Source organism: Panicum virgatum, chromosome 5N (genome assembly GCF_016808335.1).
Source record: "Panicum virgatum strain AP13 chromosome 5N, P.virgatum_v5, whole genome shotgun sequence".
NCBI lineage: Eukaryota > Viridiplantae > Streptophyta > Magnoliopsida > Poales > Poaceae > Panicum > Panicum virgatum.
In genome coordinates, this window is record NC_053149.1 from 53,401,289 (window position 1) to 53,423,482 (window position 22,194).

The 22,194-nt window shown below is 52.6% G+C and overlaps 2 protein-coding genes across 2 annotated transcripts; both read left to right on the forward strand.

Annotated features, from left to right (window-relative positions):
- The first annotated feature begins 522 nt into the window (after window positions 1-522).
- LOC120674935 lies at window positions 523-939 on the forward strand. The gene has a single exon (XM_039956033.1). The coding sequence runs from the start codon at window positions 523-525 to the stop codon at window positions 937-939; it is 417 nt and encodes a 138-aa protein (XP_039811967.1).
- Window positions 940-19,888: 18,949 nt separating this feature from the next.
- Window positions 19,889-21,182, forward strand: LOC120675425. Its single transcript, XM_039956646.1, has 3 exons — window positions 19,889-20,357; window positions 20,432-20,647; window positions 20,775-21,182. Exons 1-3 carry the CDS (start codon window positions 20,344-20,346, stop codon window positions 20,860-20,862), a joined length of 318 nt encoding a protein of 105 aa, XP_039812580.1. The 5' UTR covers window positions 19,889-20,343; the 3' UTR covers window positions 20,863-21,182.
- The last annotated feature ends 1,012 nt before the right edge of the window (window positions 21,183-22,194 follow it).

Here is a 22,194-nt window from a genome sequence, read left to right on the forward strand (position 1 = left end):
GCTGCTCTACACAGTAATCTTGACACGGCGCAAGCTGCGCCACTACTTTGAGGCTCATCCTGTCACCGTGGTCTCGTCTTCCCCCTCGGGGAGATAGTCCACAACCGGGAGGTCACGGGTAGGGTTGCCAAGTGGTCAGTGGAGCTGATGGGAGAGACTCTCACCTATGCCCCTCGCAAGGCAGTCAAATCCCAGATCTTGGCAGACTTCATTGCCGAATGGACCAACACTCAGCTACCCCCGCCTCAGATTCAAGCCGAATGCTGGCTCATGTACTTCGACGGGTCAGTGATGAAGACTGGTGCGGGCGCGGGCCTGTTATTCCTCTCACCCCTCAGAAAGCACATGCGGTACGTGATGCGCTTGCACTTCCCGGCGTCTAACAACATGGCGGAATACGAGGCCCTCCTCAGCGGCCTCCGCATCGCCATCAAACTTGGCATCAAACGTCTCGACGTCCGGGGAGACTCCCAACTCATCATCGACCAAGTGATGAAGGTGGCAAGCTGCCACAACGAGAAGATGGAGGCGTACTGTAACATAGAGCGTCGTCTCGAGGACAAGTTCGACGGGCTCGAGCTCAACCACATCGCGCGCAAGTACAACGAGGAAGCGGATGAACTGGCCAAGATCGCGTCCGGGCGGACCACCGTTCCCCCGAACGTCTTCGCCCGTGACCTCACCAAGCCATCCGTCGACTTCAAGAATCCTGCGGAAGCCATTAGAGCAGCACCCAAACCCTCGGGGGCTGCGACCATGGAGCCATCAGCCAAAGACCCCTCGACGGAGGAGTTTGAGGCCATGGACACTGACATCGAGACCTCCTCAGTGGACAAGGCTGAAGCAATGGAGATCGACGAGGCCCCGCCTCTGCGAGATTGGCGTACCCAGTACCTCGACTGGTTGATCCGAGGGGTCCTACCCATGGACCACGCTTAGGCGCGGCGCATTGTCAGGTGAGCCAAGTCCTTCGTCTTGATCGACGACGAACTGTACAAGCGCAGTCCCTCGGGCATTCTGCAACGGTGCACCTCCATTCCCGTGGGCAAGGAGCTGATCCGAGACATCCACACCGGCATCTGCGGTCACCACGCCACGTTGCGCACCCTCGTGGGCAATGAGTTTCGGCAAGGCTTTTACTGGCCCACCGCGGTCGCCAACGCCACCGACGTCGTGCGGACCTGCGAGGATTGCCAGTTCTGCGCCCGGAAGACGCACCTCCCAGCACATGCTCTACAGACCATCCCCATCACGTGGTCGTTCGCCGTGTGGGGACTGGACCTCGTCGGCCCGCTGCAGAAGGCGCCCGGGGGCTTCACCCACTTGTTGGTAGCAATCGACAAGTTTTCCAAGTGGATCGAGGCTCGACCCATCGGCAAGATGAAGTCTGAGCAGGCTGTTCTGTTCTTCACCGATATCATCTTCAGGTTCGGGGTCCCGAATTCGATCATCTGCGACAACTATCACATACGCGTGGATTGTTCGGCTGTGGCGCACCCACAGACAAATGGCCAAGTGGAGTGTGCCAATGGCATGATCCTACAAGGCTTGAAGCCAAGGATCTTCAACAAGCTGAACAAGTTTGGCCGAAGGTGGCTCGCAGAGCTACCCTCATTATCTGGAGCTTGAGGACAACCCCGAGCAAAGCCACGAGCTTTACCCCGTTCTTCCTCATCTACGGCGCCGAGGCCATCCTCCCCACGGACTTGGAACACGGATCGCCAAGGCTCAAGGCCTATCAGGAGCAGCAGAACCAGCAAGCCCGCGAGGACTCGCTAGACCAAGTGGACGAGGCTCGAGACGTGGCGCTCCTACACTCAGCACGTTATCAGCAGTCCCTACGAAGATACCAAGCGCAGAGAGTTCGGCGCCAAGACTTCAACAAAGGGGACTTGGTACTGAGGCTTCGACAAGACAACATGGGGCGCCACAAGCTGTCACCACCATGGGAAGGCCCATACATCGTTGCTGAAGTGCTCAAGCCCGGCACGTACAAGATGGCAAATGAGAACGATAAAGTCTTCACCAACGCTTGGAACATTCAGCAGCTACGTCGCTTCTATCCTTAGAATTCCAAGCTATTTGTACATCACTTGTACTCGCATTTAAAATTTCCCGAAGCAATAAAGAGTATGCTTTACTTATTTATCTTTGGGAACTTTCCGAACCCTCGGGGGCTCGGACACGCACGAACACTGAGGTACGCTCAGCTTTACCCTCGGCAAAGCCAAGCCTCCCTCGGGGGCTACTACGGGGGGAACCCCGAACGTCCCAAAAAACGCCAATGTTTTTTCGAAAAATTTCCGTATCCAAGTTTCTCGTATACTTAGAAAGGTAGACGCAAGACATAAACGACTACGGAACGGGATCGGCCGAGCCATGGGACCGTCTACGCCTGCGGGATATTGCATCCCCACTCACCTCCCTACGCCTAAGCCATTTGTGAACGCAAACTTCCTCGCCAAAACTTATCTAAGATGCATACGAGAACACGGAAGTAAAGTAGAAAAAACGAGGGCTCGAACACACAAGGCCTCGATCGGCCACACTGTCGATATACAATAACTAGTTTTCTCGCTCAGAAATAGCTACGATGAAATACTAACTTATTTACATGGGCTTCGAGGCCCAGACCTCCTATAGGTTGCCTTCCCACCCATGCGGATCTTCAACGGCGTCGAATTCGGCTATGGGGGGATGTCATCTTCGAGCTTCCTGGCCAAGACGGCGGCAAACTCCTCGACGGCGGCGTCGGCATCATCCATGGCGGCCGACGCGGCGTCCGCACCGATGCCAGACGCAATGACGTACCCCGACAACACCCTCTCGAGGTCCATATCGTAGTACGTCGAGGCCACGGCGAGGGCCCGTTGAACGCCGAGGCGGAAGGTGCTTTTGATGTGCTCGGCCACCCGACCGCCTAGTGATCGCAGGCGGCTGGCCACTGAGCTACCAGATAAAGCTCCCTCCCCCTCGAGCTCCTGCCACACAGCTATGGCAGCCTGCTCCAGCCCTGCGTACTCGTTTTGCGCCGCCATGAGCGTGCCATGAATAGCCTCCTTTGCCGCGGTCTCGTCCGCCACCGCTTTCCTCAGCTCTGAACGAGGAAATAAAGATAAGCCTCAAGCAAACCGAGAATCGACTTAAGCAAAAACCTCATACACTCACCTCTGATGTCTCCTTGCGCCTCCTCCAGCCGAGTCAGCGCGGCGTTCGCCTGCTCCTGGAGTGTGGACAAGGAGGCCTCCTTCTCCTTGAGGGCAGTCTCCGCGCTCCGAGCGACCGCCTCCTGCTTAGCAAGGGCGGCATCCCTCTCAGTGAGGGTCGCGGAGAGCGTGGCGACGGTCGCCTTCTCGCGTTGGAGCTCGGCCTCCTTGCTTTGGAGCTCGGCCTCCTTCCGCTACAGCTTGGCAGTCTGCGCCTCGACCTCCTGGGCCTTCCGCTCCGCCGCAGCCCTCTGGGCATCGCGCTCGCTGGTGGCCTGCGCTAGCTCTTCCTCCAGCGCATGCTGGCGCACCCCTAGGTCGGTCACTAAGGTATTGGCCTCGATCGTCCGAACGACCAAACTGGCATTGTACTGCCCAAGCCAGCGCACCTGGGAGTACAACCGGGCCAGCTCGGCGCTTTTGTTGTGTGAGATTTCCCTCAGCCGCTGCAAGCAGAGGAGCGTGAGTGGAACACACAAAAACAAGATAAAAATGAGCAAATCCCAGGGGGAAAGTATTTATCTTCCTGATACAAAAATCCATCTTCTGATGGAGCTGGAAGGCGCGGTCGAGGGCGTTTTGGATCTGAGTGCCGACGTCGTACTGCGCCTTCCAGGCCTCCTCCTCCTCCTCCTGCTTGTTGCGAAGAAATTCCGAGGGGACCCCAAACTGAACGATCGCATAGTTGACCCCATGACCAGGCCCCTCAGACGTCCCTACGTCGCGGATATCCTCGGAGGCCGAAATAAACTCGGCAATCCGGGTGGCGGCGCTGGTCGCAGCAGCTAGATCGATGTCCCTTGAATCCCCGTACTCTTCGCTGCTCAGCGGCAGCTCCACTACCGGCTCCATGTTCTCCGGCGCCGTTTGCGCCGTCGCCTCTGCAGCAGCACCCTCGTCCCCGGCCCTCACGGGCTCCGGGATGCGGGTCTCTTCCACCACCGGTGCCTTTGGCGCTGACTCCACTTCCGTGACCCCCTCGACCCCAGCCCTCGAGGGCTCGGGGGCGAGGGTCTCTCCCTCTCTTTGGCTGGCGGGGCGCTCCTGCGCTTCCCCACCAGCTCCTCCTCCTGCTTCCGGCTGGGCGACGCTACCCGCTCCGCCCTCGCCGGCTTCGACATCCAGCCGGGTGGCGCTCTCCGCGCTGCCCCGGCCGGCCTCCTCCTCGGCGTCAGCCTGGGCGGCCACCGCAGCGCCGCTCTGGCCGGCATCATTTTCGCCCTCCCGTGCTCGGGCCTATTGGGCCGACAGGGCCCCCCAAGCCACCGCCTCTCGGAGCTTTACGGCCTCCACCTCTAGGGCCGGGTCCCCTCCGGTCGGGTGCTGCGACGCCGAATGCGGCGTCGCGTGCGCCCCGGTCTTGAGGGCCTTGGTCGGCCCGAGGCGGGCCACATCCTTGGTGGTGGCCCTGTAGCAGGGCAGATGGGAAGGAAAATGTTGAGGCCAGTGGGATTGGAGAGTCGGGTAAACGAATGCGAAGAAGAAAGTCGAGATCACTTACTCTAACCGGGCGCTCATGCTGCGTTTGCCCGTGCCACTCCTCCGGGCCCGCGGCACACTGACGCCTCCTGACGACTGGCCCGATGGCGTTGCCCTCAGATCGGCTTGAAGCCTCGGGTCCATCCGCGCGGGCATTTCCGTGCTTGCCGCGGACCCCCCACCGCCAGTCGACGGCGCGGGCACGGGAGTCTGCCTACCCGTCGCCGGCGAGGGCAACCTCTGCCCCGTCGCCGGCGCGGGGGATCTCCTGCCCACGGCCGGCGCGGGTGACCTCCGCTCCGTCCTTGCCGCGGGCACCACAACCAGTGACCCTGGCGTGAGTCTCGCCTCGCCCAGTGCCATTGACGAGCCCTCGACGCCAGCCCCTCGATGGGCCGGCGGGGGACTCGTGCTCGTCACCACCTCGAAGTCATCGGATTCCGAGAAATCGAGCCCACAGAACGAGGAATCCTCCTCCTCGGTGGACTCGGGCGTGGGCGGCCGCGGGGCACCCTCCGTCTGTGCAATTTTGCACGCCTTCTCATGCTCCTGCTTCCTCTCCCTTTTCCTGGCGGCGGCCTCCTTCGCCGCGTCCTTCTTCTTCTTCACCGCCTCTCCGTGAAGGCGGTTGGCTTTGCGAGCCTCCGGAGTCGGGGGCTTCGAGACGTAGCCTTTGTGGCTCAGTCCCTGCAAACACGACTGAATCAGGAGCAGGAGGCAAGGAAAGGAACATCACAAATTTGACAACAATCGGAAACCAAACTCACTGTTGACGCTCCTTAGCGCCCCAAATTGTATACTGCAAGCGCACGGATCGTGGTAGCTTTTCCCTTAGAGTACTCCCCCAAGGTTTATCAATCCGTGGATCGACAAAGAACTACCTAAGGTTTTCCATCTAATTTAATAGATCTATCCTAACATGAAGCATGAATTGCACATATAGAGTAAACCTTTAATAGATATGAGTGACGTACAAAGGTTGATCTCATCCATGAACATCGGTAAGGATAAAGCATGACCGAAGGTATGACTAAGCCTATCACATGCATTCTAGTTGTAGTTCTAGCTAAATGAGTAAGCACAACATGCATCTCATCCAAAGCCTATTTAAATCGCGACCTCTAAATTGACCCTCGAAACCCCAAATCTTACACAGGCCACATCCTGTCACGGCGCTCCCTATCGATAGAGTAGTTTCAGAGCACGAAGATGTGTCGAACCCCTTTGGTATGTCCGGCATGAACCCTTAGCCACCACGGCTACAAGAACACCCTAAGTGATCTATCTTAAGAATAGATCTAAGAACAAGTGCACCAAAGAAAGAACGAAATCAACAAAAGAGGTACCCCCAAGCATCAACCCAGGAGATACTTGATCGCTAAATAGATCGGATGACATGAAGACATTATTCACATAATAGATTCGTTTGGATCGTCACCGCCGAGTACATACCATCGACGACTCCAACTAGCTCATGAACTCCATCATGACACAACCACGCAGGGAGGCCATGGCGGCCTAGGGTTGGCCTAAGCTATCTCCTAGACAACTTCGAAGACTTGCGGCGGCCGTCGTGACCCTCCGGTCTTGGCCCTAGGTTTTCGTCGAGATCTGGGTGGATGGATGCCCCGAGTTGAATAAGGTGCGAGCTATTTATGAGCCGAGGAAGCCACCGGTCGAATGGGAGGCCGAACCACCTTGGAAACGGGCTAGGCCGGCCGGCCTACCCTTTTTCGGGCCTGCCTCGGTCTCATCTTTCACGTGTAGACTCCTCGCATCTTCTAGAGTTTATGTCCTTCATGATTGCACCCCTTTGGACGTCATTATCTTTGAGATATCTTCGAGGAAAGGATAGAATAGGAAATCCTTCCTTAAATCTTCATTTGCTTTGCTTAATCCCGAAGTATCTTGATCTCATCTTCATGGGCTTGGTCCTTTGGGCTCTCTTGGAGGACGGATGTGCATGAATGGGCTTTGAATCAACATGGGCTTTGGTCCTTCCTTTGGGCTTTGGCCTTCGTCCTTCTCCGTGTTAGTGCTCGATCACGGGCCTCGTCATTTCATGCTCCAAAATATGCCAAAAACCTGCAAAAATGAAGTTCCTCCAAAATATATGTGCAAATGTGAAAATGACCAATAATTAGGCCGGGGTTAGGACGGTTAGTGATTTTGATATTAAATTCATGCCATTATCAAGGGTAAACAAGGGATTAATTGGGTACTTAAGGAGCGCTAACACTCACCAGAGTGATGTATCCCTTCTCGGGGCGCATCTTGATCTTCCAGAGATCCCCGGAATTGGAGGGGAAGTGCGCCACCGCGCTGCTCGCCCTCCGGGCCACGGCATCATGGGAGAGTAGCTCGTTCGACGTCCTCGAACCCTCGGGTGGGGCCTCGGGGGTAAGCTCGAAGATCGGCAGCCTCCTCTCCACAAGAGGAATCACCCTCTATCGATGGAAATTCGCGATGACGGCAGCCGTCATCAGCCCATTCTTCGCTAGGTACTGCAGTGCGTTGGTGAACGCCTCAAGCCTGGCCTGCTGCTTTGCGTGCGACACCCCCCCCCCCCATTCCACTTTTCTGGCCTCCCCTAGAGCACCTTGTTGGTGAACGCCGGGAGCCTCTGGTCATCGTTATGCAGGTAGAACCACCCTCGGGTCCACCCGGCGTTGTTCGTGGTCATCTTGCAGGAGATGTATAGGTTCGACCGCTGTGTGCGCAAGTGGAGCATGAGACCACCGGCGCGGGCATATCTCTTCGGCTGGCCCTGGATGTTGTCGATGTAGAGCTCACCGCGGAACAGGTGGATCCACAGATCCCTGTGCGCTTCTATCCCCAGGTAACCCTCGCAGAGGGCGACAAAGACCGCCGTCTGCGAGATGGAGTTGGGGCCAAAGTTGTACAGCTCCACCCCGTAGTAGTCACAAAGCGCGCAGATGAACCTGCCGATGGGGACGCCGAACCCCCGCTCATGAAGCCGCATGAGGCTCACGATGTAGCCACTTGGGGGATTCGGCTCGATCTCCTCCGGCTGCGGAGGGATCCACTCCGGTCGCAAGGGATTGGTGTTCAGCGGCAAGAGCCTCTCGGCGACCAACCCCTCCAAGACCGCCTCGGTGGCGGAGGATCTCCCCCACGGCAACGGCTCCTCGATCTGTGCCATCGCTTCGAATCGGTGGAGAGCACGGGAAGTGTAACATCCCGAAAACTCACTAAAATTAAATCGTGCGCTAAAACTGTTTCTCGTCGTTGAGCTCGACCCCTCCTTAAAACCCTAACCCCAACTTTCCGGGAACCTCCCTGTTCCGATCTTCCGATCCCCGAAGGACCTGACCCGACACCCGTATCCAGCACCCTGTTTCTCCATCGACCCACGCATCGCGCTCACGCGCGCCCAGGCGCCGCGCGTGGCCGACCGAACGCCGGTGACGCCGTGAATCCCGCTCTCTCTTTCTCTCTCTCTCTCTCTCTCTCTCTCTCTCTCTCCTTTCTTTCCTTTTCTTTTTCTCTTTTCCATTTCTTCCTCCCTTTTTCTTTTTCTCCCTTTCTTTCTCTCCTCCCCTCCTCCTCTACCGCGCGGCCCGACCGCGCCACCCCCCCCCCCGCTACGCGCCGAGCCGGCCCCCACCTCCATTAAGGCCGGTCGCGGAGTCCGCCGGCCCGCCACCGCCGCACCCTCACCTCCACCGCCTTAGCCGCCAATAAAAAGGGCCAAGGGGCGCCTACGAGCTCCGCACCCACCACCCCGACCTCAATGACCCCCACGGCCCTCCTCTCCTCAGCTGCAGCATCGCCCCGCCGGACTCCGATGGCCGCTGCCGCCCGCTCTCGAAGACCCGCCGCCTCGCTCCACCTCGAGTCAAGCCAGGTGGGGGAATCAAGCCGCCGTGCCCCCCTGCTCCTTTTCCCCCTCACCCCGGCAGCCGCCGTGGCCCAGAGCGGCCGAATCGGCCGCCGCCGACGAGCGCCTCCCCCTCCCTTGTTTTCCAGTGCGGGGGAAGGAAGAGGACAGGGCAATATGCCCAAAACCCCCTAGCCATTCCCCTTTTTAGTAAAGAAACCTCCCACCTCTTGACCTTTTTGCAAAAGAAACCCCTCCTTTTATTATATTTCAAAGCAGACCCTCCCACCTTATAAACATAATTGCAAATAAACCCCTGATTCTTTTAGAATAACTCAAATGATTTCTGAAATACAAACCAAGCCCCTGCCTTCTTAAATTTAATTACAGATAGGCCCCTGGACCCTGATTTAACCCCTAAACCTTTGATTAACCTATCATTTCATGCGCCAAACGACATCGGATCACCCTAAAATTTTACCACACCTTTCATAACATAGTTTTGACCATGCCATTAGGAATCCACCCAAAAATATTACTCCGTACTCCATATCTTGTGTGTTCCCGATTCGAACTCAACGATAGATCTTCGTTTTTCTGTGTACTGATTGTATGCCTGTTTGTGTGCGCTGTAGACCACGGAGTGAACAAAGAAGAGCCCGTCAACGAGCAGTACTGTGAGCAGGTGAACGAGGACCCATTCCGCGACCCCGAGCCCGAAGGACAGGACCTCCTCGAAGGCTACGAAGACGGCAAGTTCAATCCCATCCTTTGATGCATGTTTCCGTCCTAGTTTTATAAACACAACCCAATGGCCTTCTTTATAAAATTGCATATGTTTTACTTTCATAAAAACACGGTTGGATAGCCACCCCTTGATTTGTGATGACCATTCCTTGACCACCTAGATTAATGTCTAATTTTGCTTGGACGTTAATCGATATTAGAATACTTAAGGACTTTACTCATAATATGATTTATTTTTTTATAAAGAAAATGTGTGCGTATGTGGGATGGGATTAATGTGGTGTTTTTGTAAAGAAAGTTTAGACGGGGTGGATGGCATTTCTTCGGATCTGCCATTTGGTGTGGTCGTGCCAATGTGGCAGGGCAAGGAAGGGAGATATCCATCTTGTCGTGTCTAAGGACCGAGTTGGTGTGTCATCTCACCTAACTCCACTCTCGTGCAAACCACTCGACCGTTGAATGGGCAACGGCTTAGCATAAATCCCACTAGTTAATTTGATAGCCATCAGGAGAGCTGAGAGCAATGGGTGACTAAGGAAAAGGGATAAGCCCCGAGTGACTTATGCCCGGTTATACCTAAGTGAACGGTCGATGACCCCTTGGTGCATCCCATGATGGCTAGTCAGGCTTAGCTAAGGTGGGTGATGGCTATGTCGGGATCTACACCGACACTTCGGTGCTCGTGTTGTGGTACCCTCTTGTGGGTAAAGTTGCACACCTCTGCAGAGTTAAAAGCTATTCGAATAGCCGTGCCCACGGTACTGGGCGAGTTACGGTGTGGTCACATAACTAGTGTTTCTTTGGGGATGGGATAGCGTGAGTTGTTTTGGAATTGTGTCCGGCAGTTGTGCCGTGTACTACGACGGACGGGGAGTCCGGTAGCAGTTAAAACTTGAACTCCGTGTCACTCATTACAAAAACTAGTTTCTGAAATGTTTTTTGCTAAATAAACCCCTGCATAAAATTAGCTTTCGGCAAATTAAATCATAACCTCACCCTTGATTTACCTGTGCATATTTTTCTGATGTAACCCCCTCCGTGGGTGTGGTTGGACTTGCTGAGTACGTTTGTACTCACCCCATTCTTTCTTTTTACAGAAGAAGACCCAGACTTCGTACCAGACGACGCCGAGTAGGGTTATCGTTCTACACCCAACCTTGCCTGTGGAACCGGCCCTGTTCAAGATGTTTTCGCTGACGCAGTACTCTGAGCCCGAGCTAGACCCCATTTGGGTTGCGGTCGGTGTTATGTTGTAGCTTGGTTACTAGTTATTATCATCTGTATCGAGTGTCCTCCTCGGAGGTTTGTACGGTAATGAACCATCTGATGTAATAAATGCGGCACCAGCCTCCTGGGACTGATGTTTGTATCACATTTAAGTCTTCTCTTATGAGGGGACGCTTCAGGTGGTATCAGAGCCGTAGGTTGGCCGTAGGACGTGACTCTAGGAGCGAAACCCTGTTTTAGGCCTTTCCACACTAGGTTTATTCTTTCCTTAATCCTTTCTTCACACAAACACTCACCACTGGTTCTTGCCCTGTTCCAGATGACTGACAATGGATGGATCTGCGGAATCTGTTACGCAGAGCCCGGCCTTCCTAAGTTGTTGATACTCAGCCTGGAACGCATCAGAGTTATGGACCCACCAGAGTTTCTCTACCGGGAGTACGACTCCAAGGGCACTCTTCGGTGCGACCTGATGATCTTCGTGGCAAGGAGCACCCGCTACCCAGATGTGGATCCCTGGTTTATCTCCACCACTGGTTTTCACTTCCCGGACACCTATCGAAAAGCCGCCCGTAAAGCCCTGCGACGTCTACGCGTGATCTACAGGCACCACCTCCAGCGGACTCCTATGGGATTTTTCCCGCCGACTGAAGGAAGAGGACGCACATGGATTGCCCGGATGAGAGGACTTGGGAGAGAAGAAGAAGACCTGGAAGATACAGTCTCTCACCTATCTATCTATCTCACCGGCCTGGATGAGCTCTACCGCGAACAAGCGGCACAACTGAAGCAACAAGTCCACAGAGCAGAAAAGGTAACCCAAGAGCTGGACGAACAACGGACAAGAGCCGTACACACTGAGTATTCCCTAGCCGCTCTCCAAGTTCAAATGGAAGAAAAAGAGGCGGAACTGGAAGAGCAACAGGCAAGAGTCACACATGCCGAGAATTCCCAAGCCGCCCACCTATGCTGGATCCAGCAACCCATTGGATGCAGATGACTGGCTGCGTGTGATCCAGAGGAAGCTTGAGCCATTTGAGTGCCAGGATCGAGATAAAGTTCTGCTGGCAGCACATCAACTCACCGGGTCTGCCTTAGCCTGGTGGGAGAATTACTGCGCTGCTGCCAAGGATGCCTCCACCATCACTTGGAATGAATTCGTGAGGGAATTCCGCCGTTACCATATCCCCTCGGCCACCATGAAGTGCAAGGCAGATGAATTCCGCGCACTTCAGCTGGGGAGTATGTCGGTGGAAGAGTATACTCACCAATTTATGGAACTGGCTCGCTATGCACCAGAAGAAGTGAACGACGACGAGAAGAAGCAGGATATGTTCAAGAAAGGACTAAACCCAGAACTCAGAACACTGCTCACCCCTTAGATCTATCCTGATTTCAACACCTTGATGAACAAGGCAATCCTCACAGAGAAGGCCAAGATTGATGAAAGAAAGGATAACAAGCGCAAGTTCTTGGAGAGCAAGTCACGCCAGCAGGATCATTTTCAGAAGCCCAGAAGCTTCAGCTACAACGCACCAAGGTCCCAAGCTCCAATGCAGTACAGAACTCAGTCTCAAGTGACAGGACCACGAGCCCCTAACACCCAGCCCAAAAGCCAGAACACCATGAGGGCCCCGCAGAGTAATGCATGCCAGGTCACCACCAACAACAGCAATGTGAGGGCCTGCTTCAACTGTCGAGAGACGGGACATTTCATCACCGACTGCCCCTATGCCAAGAACAAGCCAGCTACGTCGGCCTTTTCCAACACGGTGAACGGACCGAAGCCAGTTCTGACAGGTGCCAACCGAGTACCCATCCGCGGCAACAACAACACCAACAACAATAGCCAGCAGACGAGGCAGCCTCAGCAGTCATATGGACGAGCCCGCGTCAACCACATCGACGCACAGGAAGCTCAAGGAGCTCAGGGCGTAGTACTCAGTGAGTACCTAGTCAGCTCAACCCTCGCAACAGTACTGTTTGATTCTGGAGCATCACACTCATTCATATCCTCGAGTTTTGTAAAAAAAATACCTACAGTACTACTAAAAACACCCCTATTAACCCAAACACCCGGAGGAGACATCAGGTGTCAACTGGGTTGTCTACGGGTAAGGATCAATTTAAGTGGGGTAGAATTTCTAGCGGACCTAGTAGTACTTAAGTCAGAAGGAATAAACGTGATCCTTGGAATGGATTGGTTAAGCCGACATAATGGTCTCATAGGCTGTACTGACAAAGTGGTACACCTAACAAACCCAGAAGGAGTACGAGTGACCTGCCATACCCGGGAAAGTGGATCAAACCCAATGGTATTTAGCATGGAGGCCAAGTCTTTGGAAGAAGTCCCAGTAGTGAATGAGTACCCAGATGTCTTCCCTGAGGAACTTCCTGGTATGCCACCGGATAGGGATATAGAGTTTGTTATTGACCTTGTCCCTGGAACTGCCCCTATAGCTAAGAGACCCTATAGAATGGCAGCCTCTGAATTGGCAGAACTGAAGAAACAACTAGAAGAACTACAACGAATCGGCTTTATCAGGCCAAGTTCGTCGCCTTGGGGAGCCCCGGTTCTATTTGTCAAGAAGAAGGACGAAAGTATGAGGTTGTGTGTAGATTACCGGGTACTGAACGAAGTCACTATCAAGAACAAGTACCCCCTTCCCAGGATCGATGACCTTTTTGATCAGTTAAGAGGAGCCAAGTACTTCTCAAAGATTGATCTGAGGTCCGGATATTTTCAGCTCAAGATTAGGGAGAGCGATATCCCGAAGACAGCTTTTGTCACCCGATACGGGCAGTTTGAGTTCACAGTAATGTCTTTTGGTCTGACAAATGCACCTGCTTATTTCATGAACTTCATGAACAAGGTGTTCATGGACGAGTTAGATAAGTTTGTCGTAGTCTTCATCGATGACATACTTATTTACTTGAAGAACATTCAGGAGCACGAGCAGCACCTGAGGGTAGTTTTGGAAAAACTAAGATTGCATAGGCTATACGCCAAATTCAGCAAGTGTGAGTTCTGGCTGGAGAAAGTAGCCTTCCTTGGTCATATTCTGACCACGGAAGGAGTAGCAGTGGATCCCGAGAAGGTCGAAGCAGTCTCCAACTGGCAACCACCGACCAACGTCAGTGAGATCAGAAGCTTTCTTGGATTAGCTGGGTATTATCGGAGACTCATTGAAGGATTTTCTAAAATAGCCCGACCCATGACGGAGCTGCTCAAGAAGGAGAAGAAATTCACCTGGACAGAGTCGTGTGAAAGGAGTTTCCAGGAACTGAAGCGAAGATTGACTACCGCTCCAGTACTGACCCTACCAGATATTCATCGGGATTTTGTCATCTATTGTGATGCATCCCGGCAAGGGTTGGGTTGTGTACTGATGCAAGACGGGAAGGTCGTTGCATATGCTTCCCGCCAGCTCCGGTCCCATGAGCAGAACTATCCGACCCATGATTTGGAACTTGCAGCCGTAGTGCACGCTCTTAAAATTTGGAGGCATTATTTGATTAGAAATAAGTGTGGAATCTATAACGACCATAAGAGCCTGAAGTATATTTTCACCCAGCCAGATTTAAACCTAAGACAGAGAAGATGGCTGGAATTGGTTAAAGATTATAATTTGGAAATCCATTACCACCTGGGAAAAGCAAACGTAGTAGCTGATGCCCTAAGTCGGAAATCCTACGGGCCCAAGGATAACCATTTACGAGAAGAAATGGCACGATTAAACGTGCACATTGTCCCTCGCGGTTCCAGCCAAGTGCTGAATGTTCAATCCATGCTAGAGGATAGAATCCAAAAGGCACAAAGTTCGGATAAGGGGCTAATGGAAATCCGAAGGCACACTGGAGAAAATAAGGCACAAGATTTTAGAGTGGATAATAAGGGAACCCTATGGTATAAAGATAGAATTTGTGTGCCCCAGAAAGGAGACTGCAGGCAGATAATCATGGATGAAGCTCACAACTCGGCATATTCCATTCACCCAGGATCCACCAAAATGTATATGGATTTAAAACAAAGATATTGGTGGAACGGGATGAAGGCAAATATTGCGCGATTTGTCGCCCGGTGCGATACTTGCCAAAGGATCAAGGCAGAACATCAGAAGCCAGCAGGGTTGTTGCAACCCCTACCTATCCCGGTTTGGAAATGGGACGAGATAGGAATGGATTTTGTGGTGGGTCTGCCTAGGACCCAAAAAGGACACGACTCTATATGGGTAATAGTGGATCGACTTACTAAATCAGCTCACTTCATACCCGTACGAACCAACTACGGCGGAGAAAAGCTGGCCAAGCTCTATATAGAGACTATAGTAAAGTTACATGGTGTGCCCAGCCGAATTGTTTCAGATAGAGGGACCCAGTTCACCTCCAGGTTTTGGAAAAGTTTGCATAAAGCCATGGGCACCAAGTTAGATTTTAGCTCCGCTTATCACCCGCAGACAGATGGCCAGACAGAAAGGGTAAACCAAATTTTGGAAGATATGCTGAGAGCGTGTGTCCTCACTTATGGCAAAGATTGGGAGCAGAGCCTACCCTATGCAGAATTTTCGTACAACAATGGTTATCAAGCAAGTCTAGGCATGTCACCGTTCGAAGCCCTTTATGGAAGGAAGTGCAGAACACCGCTGATGTGGTCAGAAGTTGGAGAACGCGCCCTAGTCGGTCCCGCACTCATTAAAGAAGCAGAAGAAAGAGTTGCGGAGATTAGAGAAAAGCTGAAGGCAGCCCAGTCTCGACAAAAGAGCTATGAGGACAAGAAAAGACGGGAAATAAGTTTCAACCCAGGAGATTTCGTGTATCTCAAGGTGTCACCCATTCGAGGAACCCGAAGATTTCAGGTACAAGGAAAGTTGGCTCCCCGATACATTGGACCATACCAATTTCTGAAGAAAGTCGGAGCGGTAGCGTACCGACTAGAACTACCAGAAGAAATGTCGGATATACACCCAGTGTTCCACGTGTCGCAATTAAGAAGGTGTTTGAGGGTACCCGAGGCAGAACATGTGCCAGTAGAAACAATAGATCTGTAGCCAGACTTGCGATATCAGGAGATACCGGTCAAGATTCTAGATACTGTAACCAGGAGAACGCGAAATTCCGAAGTACGGATTTGCAGAGTCCAGTGGAGTAGACACGGAGTAGAAGAAGCTACGTGGGAACGCGAAGACGCTCTAAAGAAGGAGTTTCCCCACCTGATTAGGAACCAGCCGAATCTCGAGGACGAGATTCATTTTAAGTGGGGTAGGTTTGTAACATCCCGAAAACTCACTAAAATTAAATCGTGCGCTAAAACTATTTCTCGTCATTGAGCTCGACCCCTCCTTAAAACCCTAACCCCAACTTTCCGGGAACCTCCCTGTTCCGATCTTCCGATCCCCGAAGGACCTGACCCGACACCCGTATCCAGCACCCTGTTTCTCCCTCGACCCACGCGTCGCGCTCACGCGCGCCCAGGTGCCGCGCGTGGCCGACCGAGCACCGATGACGCCGCGAATCCCGCTCTCTCACTTTCTCTCTTTCTCTATCTCTCCTTTCTTTCCTTTTCTTTTTCTCTTTTCCATTTCTTCCTCCCTTTTTCTTTTTCTCCCTTTCTTTCTCTCCTCCCCTCCTCCTCTGCCGCGCGGCCCGACCACGCCACCCCCCCGCTACACGCCGAGCCGGCCCCCACCGCCATTAAGGCTGGTCGTGGAGTCCGCCGGCCCGCCACCGCCGCACCCTCGCCTCCACCGCCTTAGCCGCCTATAAAAAGGGCCAAGGGGCGCCTCCGAGCTCCGCACCCACCACCCCGACCTCACTGACCCCCACGGCCCGCCTCTCCTCAGCTGCAGCGTTGCCCTGCCGGACTCCGGTGGCCGCCGCCGCCCGCTCTCGAAGACCCGCCTTCTCGCTCCACCTCGAGTCAAGCCAGGTGGGGGAATCAAGCCGCCGTGCCCCCCTGCTCCTTTTCCCCCTCACCCCGGCCGCCGCCGTGGCCCAGAGCGGCCGAATCGACCACCGCCGACGAGCGCCTCCCCCTCCCCTATTTCCCAGTGCGGGGGAAGGAAGAGGACAGGGCAATATGCCCAAAACCCCCTAGCCTTTCCCCTTTTTAGTAAAGAAACCTCCCACCTCTTGACCTTTTTGCAAAAGAAACCCCTCCTTTTATTATATTTCAAAGCAGACCCTCCCACCTTTGATTAACCTATCATTTCATGCGCCAAACGACCTCGGATCACCCTAAAATTTTACCACACCTTTCATAACGTAGTTTTGACCATGCCGTTAGGAATCCAGCCAAAAATATTACTCCGTACTCCATATCTTATGTGTTCCTGACTCGAGCTCAACGATAGATCTTCGTTTTTCTGTGTACTGATTGTATGCCTGTTTGTGTGTGCTGTAGACCACGGAGTGAACAAAGAAGAGCCCGTCAACGAGCAGTACTGTGAGCAGGTGAACGAGGACCCGTTCCGCGACCCCGAGCCCGAAGGACAGGACCTCCCCGAAGGCTACGAAGATGGCAAGTTCAATCCCATCCTTTGATGCATGTTTCCATCCTAGTTTTATAAACACAACCCAATGGCCTGCTTTATAAAATTGCATATGTTTTACTTGCATAAAAACACGGTTGGATAGCCACCCCTTGATTTGTGATGACCTTTCCTTGACCACCTAGATTAATGTCTAATTTTGCTTGGACGTTAATCGATATTAGAATGCTTAAGGACTTTACTCATAATATGATTTATTTTTTATAAAGAAAATGTGTGCATATGTGGGATGGGATAAATGTGGTGTTTTTGTAAAGAAAGTTTAGACGGGATGGATGGCATTTCTTCGGATCTGCCATTTGGTGTGCTCGTGCCAATGTGGCAGGGCAAGGAAGGGAGATATCCATCTTGTCGTGTCTAAGGACTGAGTTGGTGTGTCATCTCACCTAACTCCACTCTCGTGCAAACAACTCGACCGTTGAATGGGCAACGGCTTAGCATAAATCCCACTAGTTAATTTGATAGCCATCAGGAGAGCTGAGAGCAACGGGTGACTAAGGAAAAGGGATAAGCCCCGAGTGACTTATGCCCGGTTATACCTAAGTGAACAGTCGATGACCCCTTGGTGCATCCCGTGATGGCTAGTCAGGCTTAGCTAAGGTGGGTGATGGCTATGTCGGGATCTACACCGACACTTCGGTGCTCGTGTTGTGGTACCCGCTTGTGGGTAAAGTTGCACACCTCTGCAGAGTTAAAAGCTATTCGAATAGCCGTGCCCACGGTACTGGGCGAGTTACGGTGTGGTCACATAACTAGTGTTTCTTTGGGGATGGGTTAGCGTGAGTTGTTTTGGAATTGTGTCTGGCAGTTGTGCCATATGCTACGACGGACGGGGAGTCCGGTAGCAGTTAAAACTTGAACTCCGTGTCACTCATTACAAAAACTGGTTTCTGAAATGTTTTCTGCTAAACAAACCCCTGCATAAAATTTAGCTTTCGGGACGACATTAATAGCCCTTGGACGAGTGCAAGCACTCCTCCAAGGCCTCGGGGGCTAAACCCTCCGCATACTAGCTCGGACTCTCCCATCAGCACGATGGCGACGCCCCCAGCGGCAATGCCATAGTGCCCGAGGTGACTATGATCTGCATAGACAACTCGGAGTGACCTCCCCACCGCTTTAACAACAACGAACCTCGATCTTGAACTAATCTCCTCCCACAACACTCGCCGGGGCACCGTCACAGCCCGGGCAAACTAAGGTCCCCACGGTTAGCACCCGAGTCACGCCCGCGAGGGATCAAGCATCTGCAGGGCTGATGCTCATCCCAACAAAGGCTCGGGGGCTACTGTCGAGTACCATGATTAGGGGCACCCTAACTAGGGGACTAAACCGCCCTCAAGACGCGAAAACATGTGTTAAGCAATCGGGCCCACAAGAGCCTACAGTCTCCTTCCGATCCATAGGAAAGGAAAGGACTCAAAGAGGACCACTTTGCCCTCGGCCCACGGCCTGGCTCCACAGTACAGCCCATTCGCATCCCCCACGAACCCGCGGAGCAATCTCCGCCTCGCTCGAGGTCTTCCTGCCGAGGCCCTCAACAACACCCCGCACCTCCGCCTCGCTCGAGGGTAGCGAACCTACCCTCGGGAGAGCGGACTGCCTCCGCCTCGCTCGTGGGTAGCGAACCTACCCTCGGGAGAGCAGACCGACTCCGCCTCGCTCGAGACTACCCCTCGACTGACGGAGTTATCGATCCACCGGCTCACCTGCTCATCTGACAAAGGAAATAAATGCCAACCACTCCACCGCGGAGTGGGGAGTCAGGCGGCGTCAGGCCTCCATGCCGCACAGCGGCTGTGACCGGGATCCCATCCGCCAACTTCGGTCACTGCTCCGCCATCCCTGACACTATGACGACAATGTGGGAACCTGCGGCGCCCTATGCAAGACGTGCCTGCCACTGCTCTCGCCACTGTACTGCCAACTCCCCGTACTTCCCTCGTACTTTCCCCACCGGGGAACCCTCAAATAGTATGGGCGCAACCCTCGAACGCGGCCCGGGCCTTGACCGGAGCAAGACTCCCACCTGCAGGACCCTCGAGACACCGCCACATCGCGCACAGAGGACGGTACCCTCTACAGGAGCCACCACGACGCCCGCTGGAGCTGCCAGAACGCCAGCGCAATCTCCGCTAGGTCAGGACGCCGCCCAGAATAGCCGCACGCCCGGCGCCATGATCTCCAATACCCCACAGTGCACTTCTTATAGTGGACATTCGCTGTGCGCCCCCGATTCGGGGAGAAACGACAACTTCTTCCTCCCTCCGTACATGTACCCCGCCCCTCTTTGTGTCTATAAAAGGAGGAGGCGGGCCTCTCATACGCTCAGACGCCCTCATACGACCAACTCCCTTAGCTTCATTCGCTCACTCTCTTGATATTGGCACTCGCCTCAATCATCTAGCAGAGACCTGGGAGCTTCCCTCCCTCTCTCGCCTCGCTTGTACCCCCTACTATAGGCACCCCCGGTGCGAAATAGTACAGTGCACTCGCACAACCTTGCTGGACGTACGGCCCCGCGGCCGAAACCAGGATAAACTCGTGTGTTCCTGTGTTACCTTTCGCATCAACCATCCAGGGTGAGGGATCACGCAGCATCTTACTAGTTGGTGGCGGACCGCCGGGTCAGGACACCGACACTGAGTCCTTCAATAATTGGGTAAAGTAGGATAAGGGCAAGCACCTGGATGACCTAATGGATACCATTAGACAGAAAATCTTGATAAAATGGAATTATAGGAAAAGAGTGGCCCTAAAGTTTGAAGTTAAGATTCTACCTCATATTGTGCAGAAGTTGAGGGAAGAGAGCTACAACCTCGACATTGAGGGAATTGCAGAAGTTTATGCAAAGGGAGGGTCTGGATTCAGATTTGTAGTCAACTTAAATGAGAGGACATGTTTCTGCAGGGCTTGGCAAGGGTCAGAAATACCCTGCAAACATCCTATTGCATATATCACATTAGTTCCTAGTGCAAAATTGGAAGATCATGTGGATGACTACTTCTCAGTCTAGAAATTCAAGGCTACATATGAAGATCGAGTCCCCAGTATTCCTGACAAGTCCATGTGGCCCAAAGCTACACATGGCTTCTTCATGCATCCTCCATTGCTCAAGTCCACTGCAGGAGGAAGGAGGAAGAACAGGATGAAATCAGCTATGGAGGGAGGTAGTAGCAGGAAAACACCTGTGGAGGGAGCTGGTACCGGAAAGAAACATGAGTGCCCAATATTCCATGAGAGAGGGCACCACTAGTACACCTGTAAGAATGGAAATCCAGAAGACATAGCTGCAATGGAGGCTGAGAGGTATACTTTCTATCACTTAGTTACCTTCATTAACATCAATTGCTTTACTAACCCTTCTAAATTGTCCACTACAGGGGTCCACCAAAGAAAAGGCTGAAGAAAGCAGCTAGTTGTGCCACAGAGACTAGCATTATTGTGGCCGCTCCTGCATCAGGGATGGTATTCCCACACAATGAGACAGTTGACAAAACTACACATAAGAAAAGGAAGAGAAAAGCATCATCTTCAGCAAGGGTCACCAAAGGAAAGGGGTCAACATCCACTACATCAACAAGTACTACAAATACCAGGTAAGAAAATAATAAAGTATCTTCTTTCCAGCTTCATGATTCCTTGTTAAATTATTTTGTCATACAAGAATACCATTTGTAACCGTCAAATTACCTAATTGATTTGTATGTCATGTTTTGACACAAGATCTGCAACTGGATCCAATGACCCTGTTCCTATCCAAATGGTGCACACAACCCACCATTTTCATGAAGACATTGGATCACAAATGTAGACAGATCAGGTGCATACTATAATGCATCATCCTTCATCAACGAAGAAAAGTGCCATCAAGACACCAAAGAAGCTTCCAGTTCAGACAGCCACCCCAGCCAGTCCTGCTTCAAATACTAGAAGCAAAAAGAAACTTCAGCTTGAATAAATTGTAATTTCTATGTGATGCAACATCACTTTCTTTTGCCATGCCTAGTACTTGTGGCTTTGAGGAACTACTTGCTCTATTCTGTTCTTTTATATAAGGAACATGTAATTTAAGACGTTTCGTTTTGGATGCCCAATTCTTTTGTGATGGAAACCAGTAACTTAGTTGCTAAAAGTTGGTCCAATGAACAAGTTGTCATTTGTTATTGTGAATTGTTCCTCTTATGTATGCAAAGATAATGTTGTGTTTCTATCTACTTGCTGTCCAAATGATGTTGCTGTGTTGATGTCCAAATGATGTTTTTTTACTGTCCAAATGATGTTACATCATCTTTTTGTTCTTTTATTTATGTGTATGATTTTTAAAGAAAAAGCCCACGTCATGTTAGGATGTAAAATAAATCATTTTCTTTTTTATTAAGTGTTAGATTATTTTTATCCTTTTTTATTTATGTATATGCTTTTTAATGAAAAAATCACGATCCCATCAATTTTGGTTCACAACACAAGCAGCAACGTCAGGTGTACACAGTCTCATTGCATCTGCAGAGTGGTACGGAGGGCAAACCAATTTTAGGCACTAAAGGGTATAATAGTCTTTTTACACTCCCGTTAGTCTCTGTTAGCTGTCCATCCGTCCAAAATAGTTCACAGGGAAAAAAAAGTTGGAGCGATGGTATACAGGTGCGAATGAACTTTTTAGTGGTACAGGTAAGGACCAGCTTTTTTAATAATACATGGGTAAAAGACTCGTGATTTGAAAGCTGTAGGGGTACGCACACGTGGGGCGTACGGGGCCCCACGGATCGTCGAGGTGTCTCGATGTGCGGCTGTGGGCGGAACGGCAGGCGATGCACGGGCACGGGTGCGTGCGTTTCCTTCTCCTTCCTGGCTTCCCGCTAGCGGCCGTGTCGGCTCGGCCTGTGCCTGTCCGTTTCCTCCCTCGCAGCGTGGCGGGCGTCCCGATCCCGTTCCGTCTGGCGGCACCGAGGGGCTAGGCCATTCATTCAGTCTGGCAGCTGGCTGGTTCAGGCAGGTCGCGGGCCGTCGTCGTCGTCCGGCCGCCGCTCCCAACGCTTTTGACGGGAGCTGCCTCTGCTTCGCTAGCTACTCTCTCTTTCGCGCACCATTGGTTCTCGGTGCGGCAAACTTTCGCCCTGTTGTTGAGCTATATTCCCCGGGATAC

Excerpts from the sequence above, each read along its gene's own strand:
- LOC120674935 (XM_039956033.1), top strand. The coding sequence starts at position 523 with ATGGAGGCGTACTGTAACATAGAGCGTCGTCTCGAGGACAAGTTCGAC.
- LOC120675425 (XM_039956646.1), top strand. Across the intron at positions 20,648-20,774 it reads ACAAGTACTACAAATACCAG|ATCTGCAACTGGATCCAATG; the intron begins GTAAGAAAATAA and ends TTTTGACACAAG.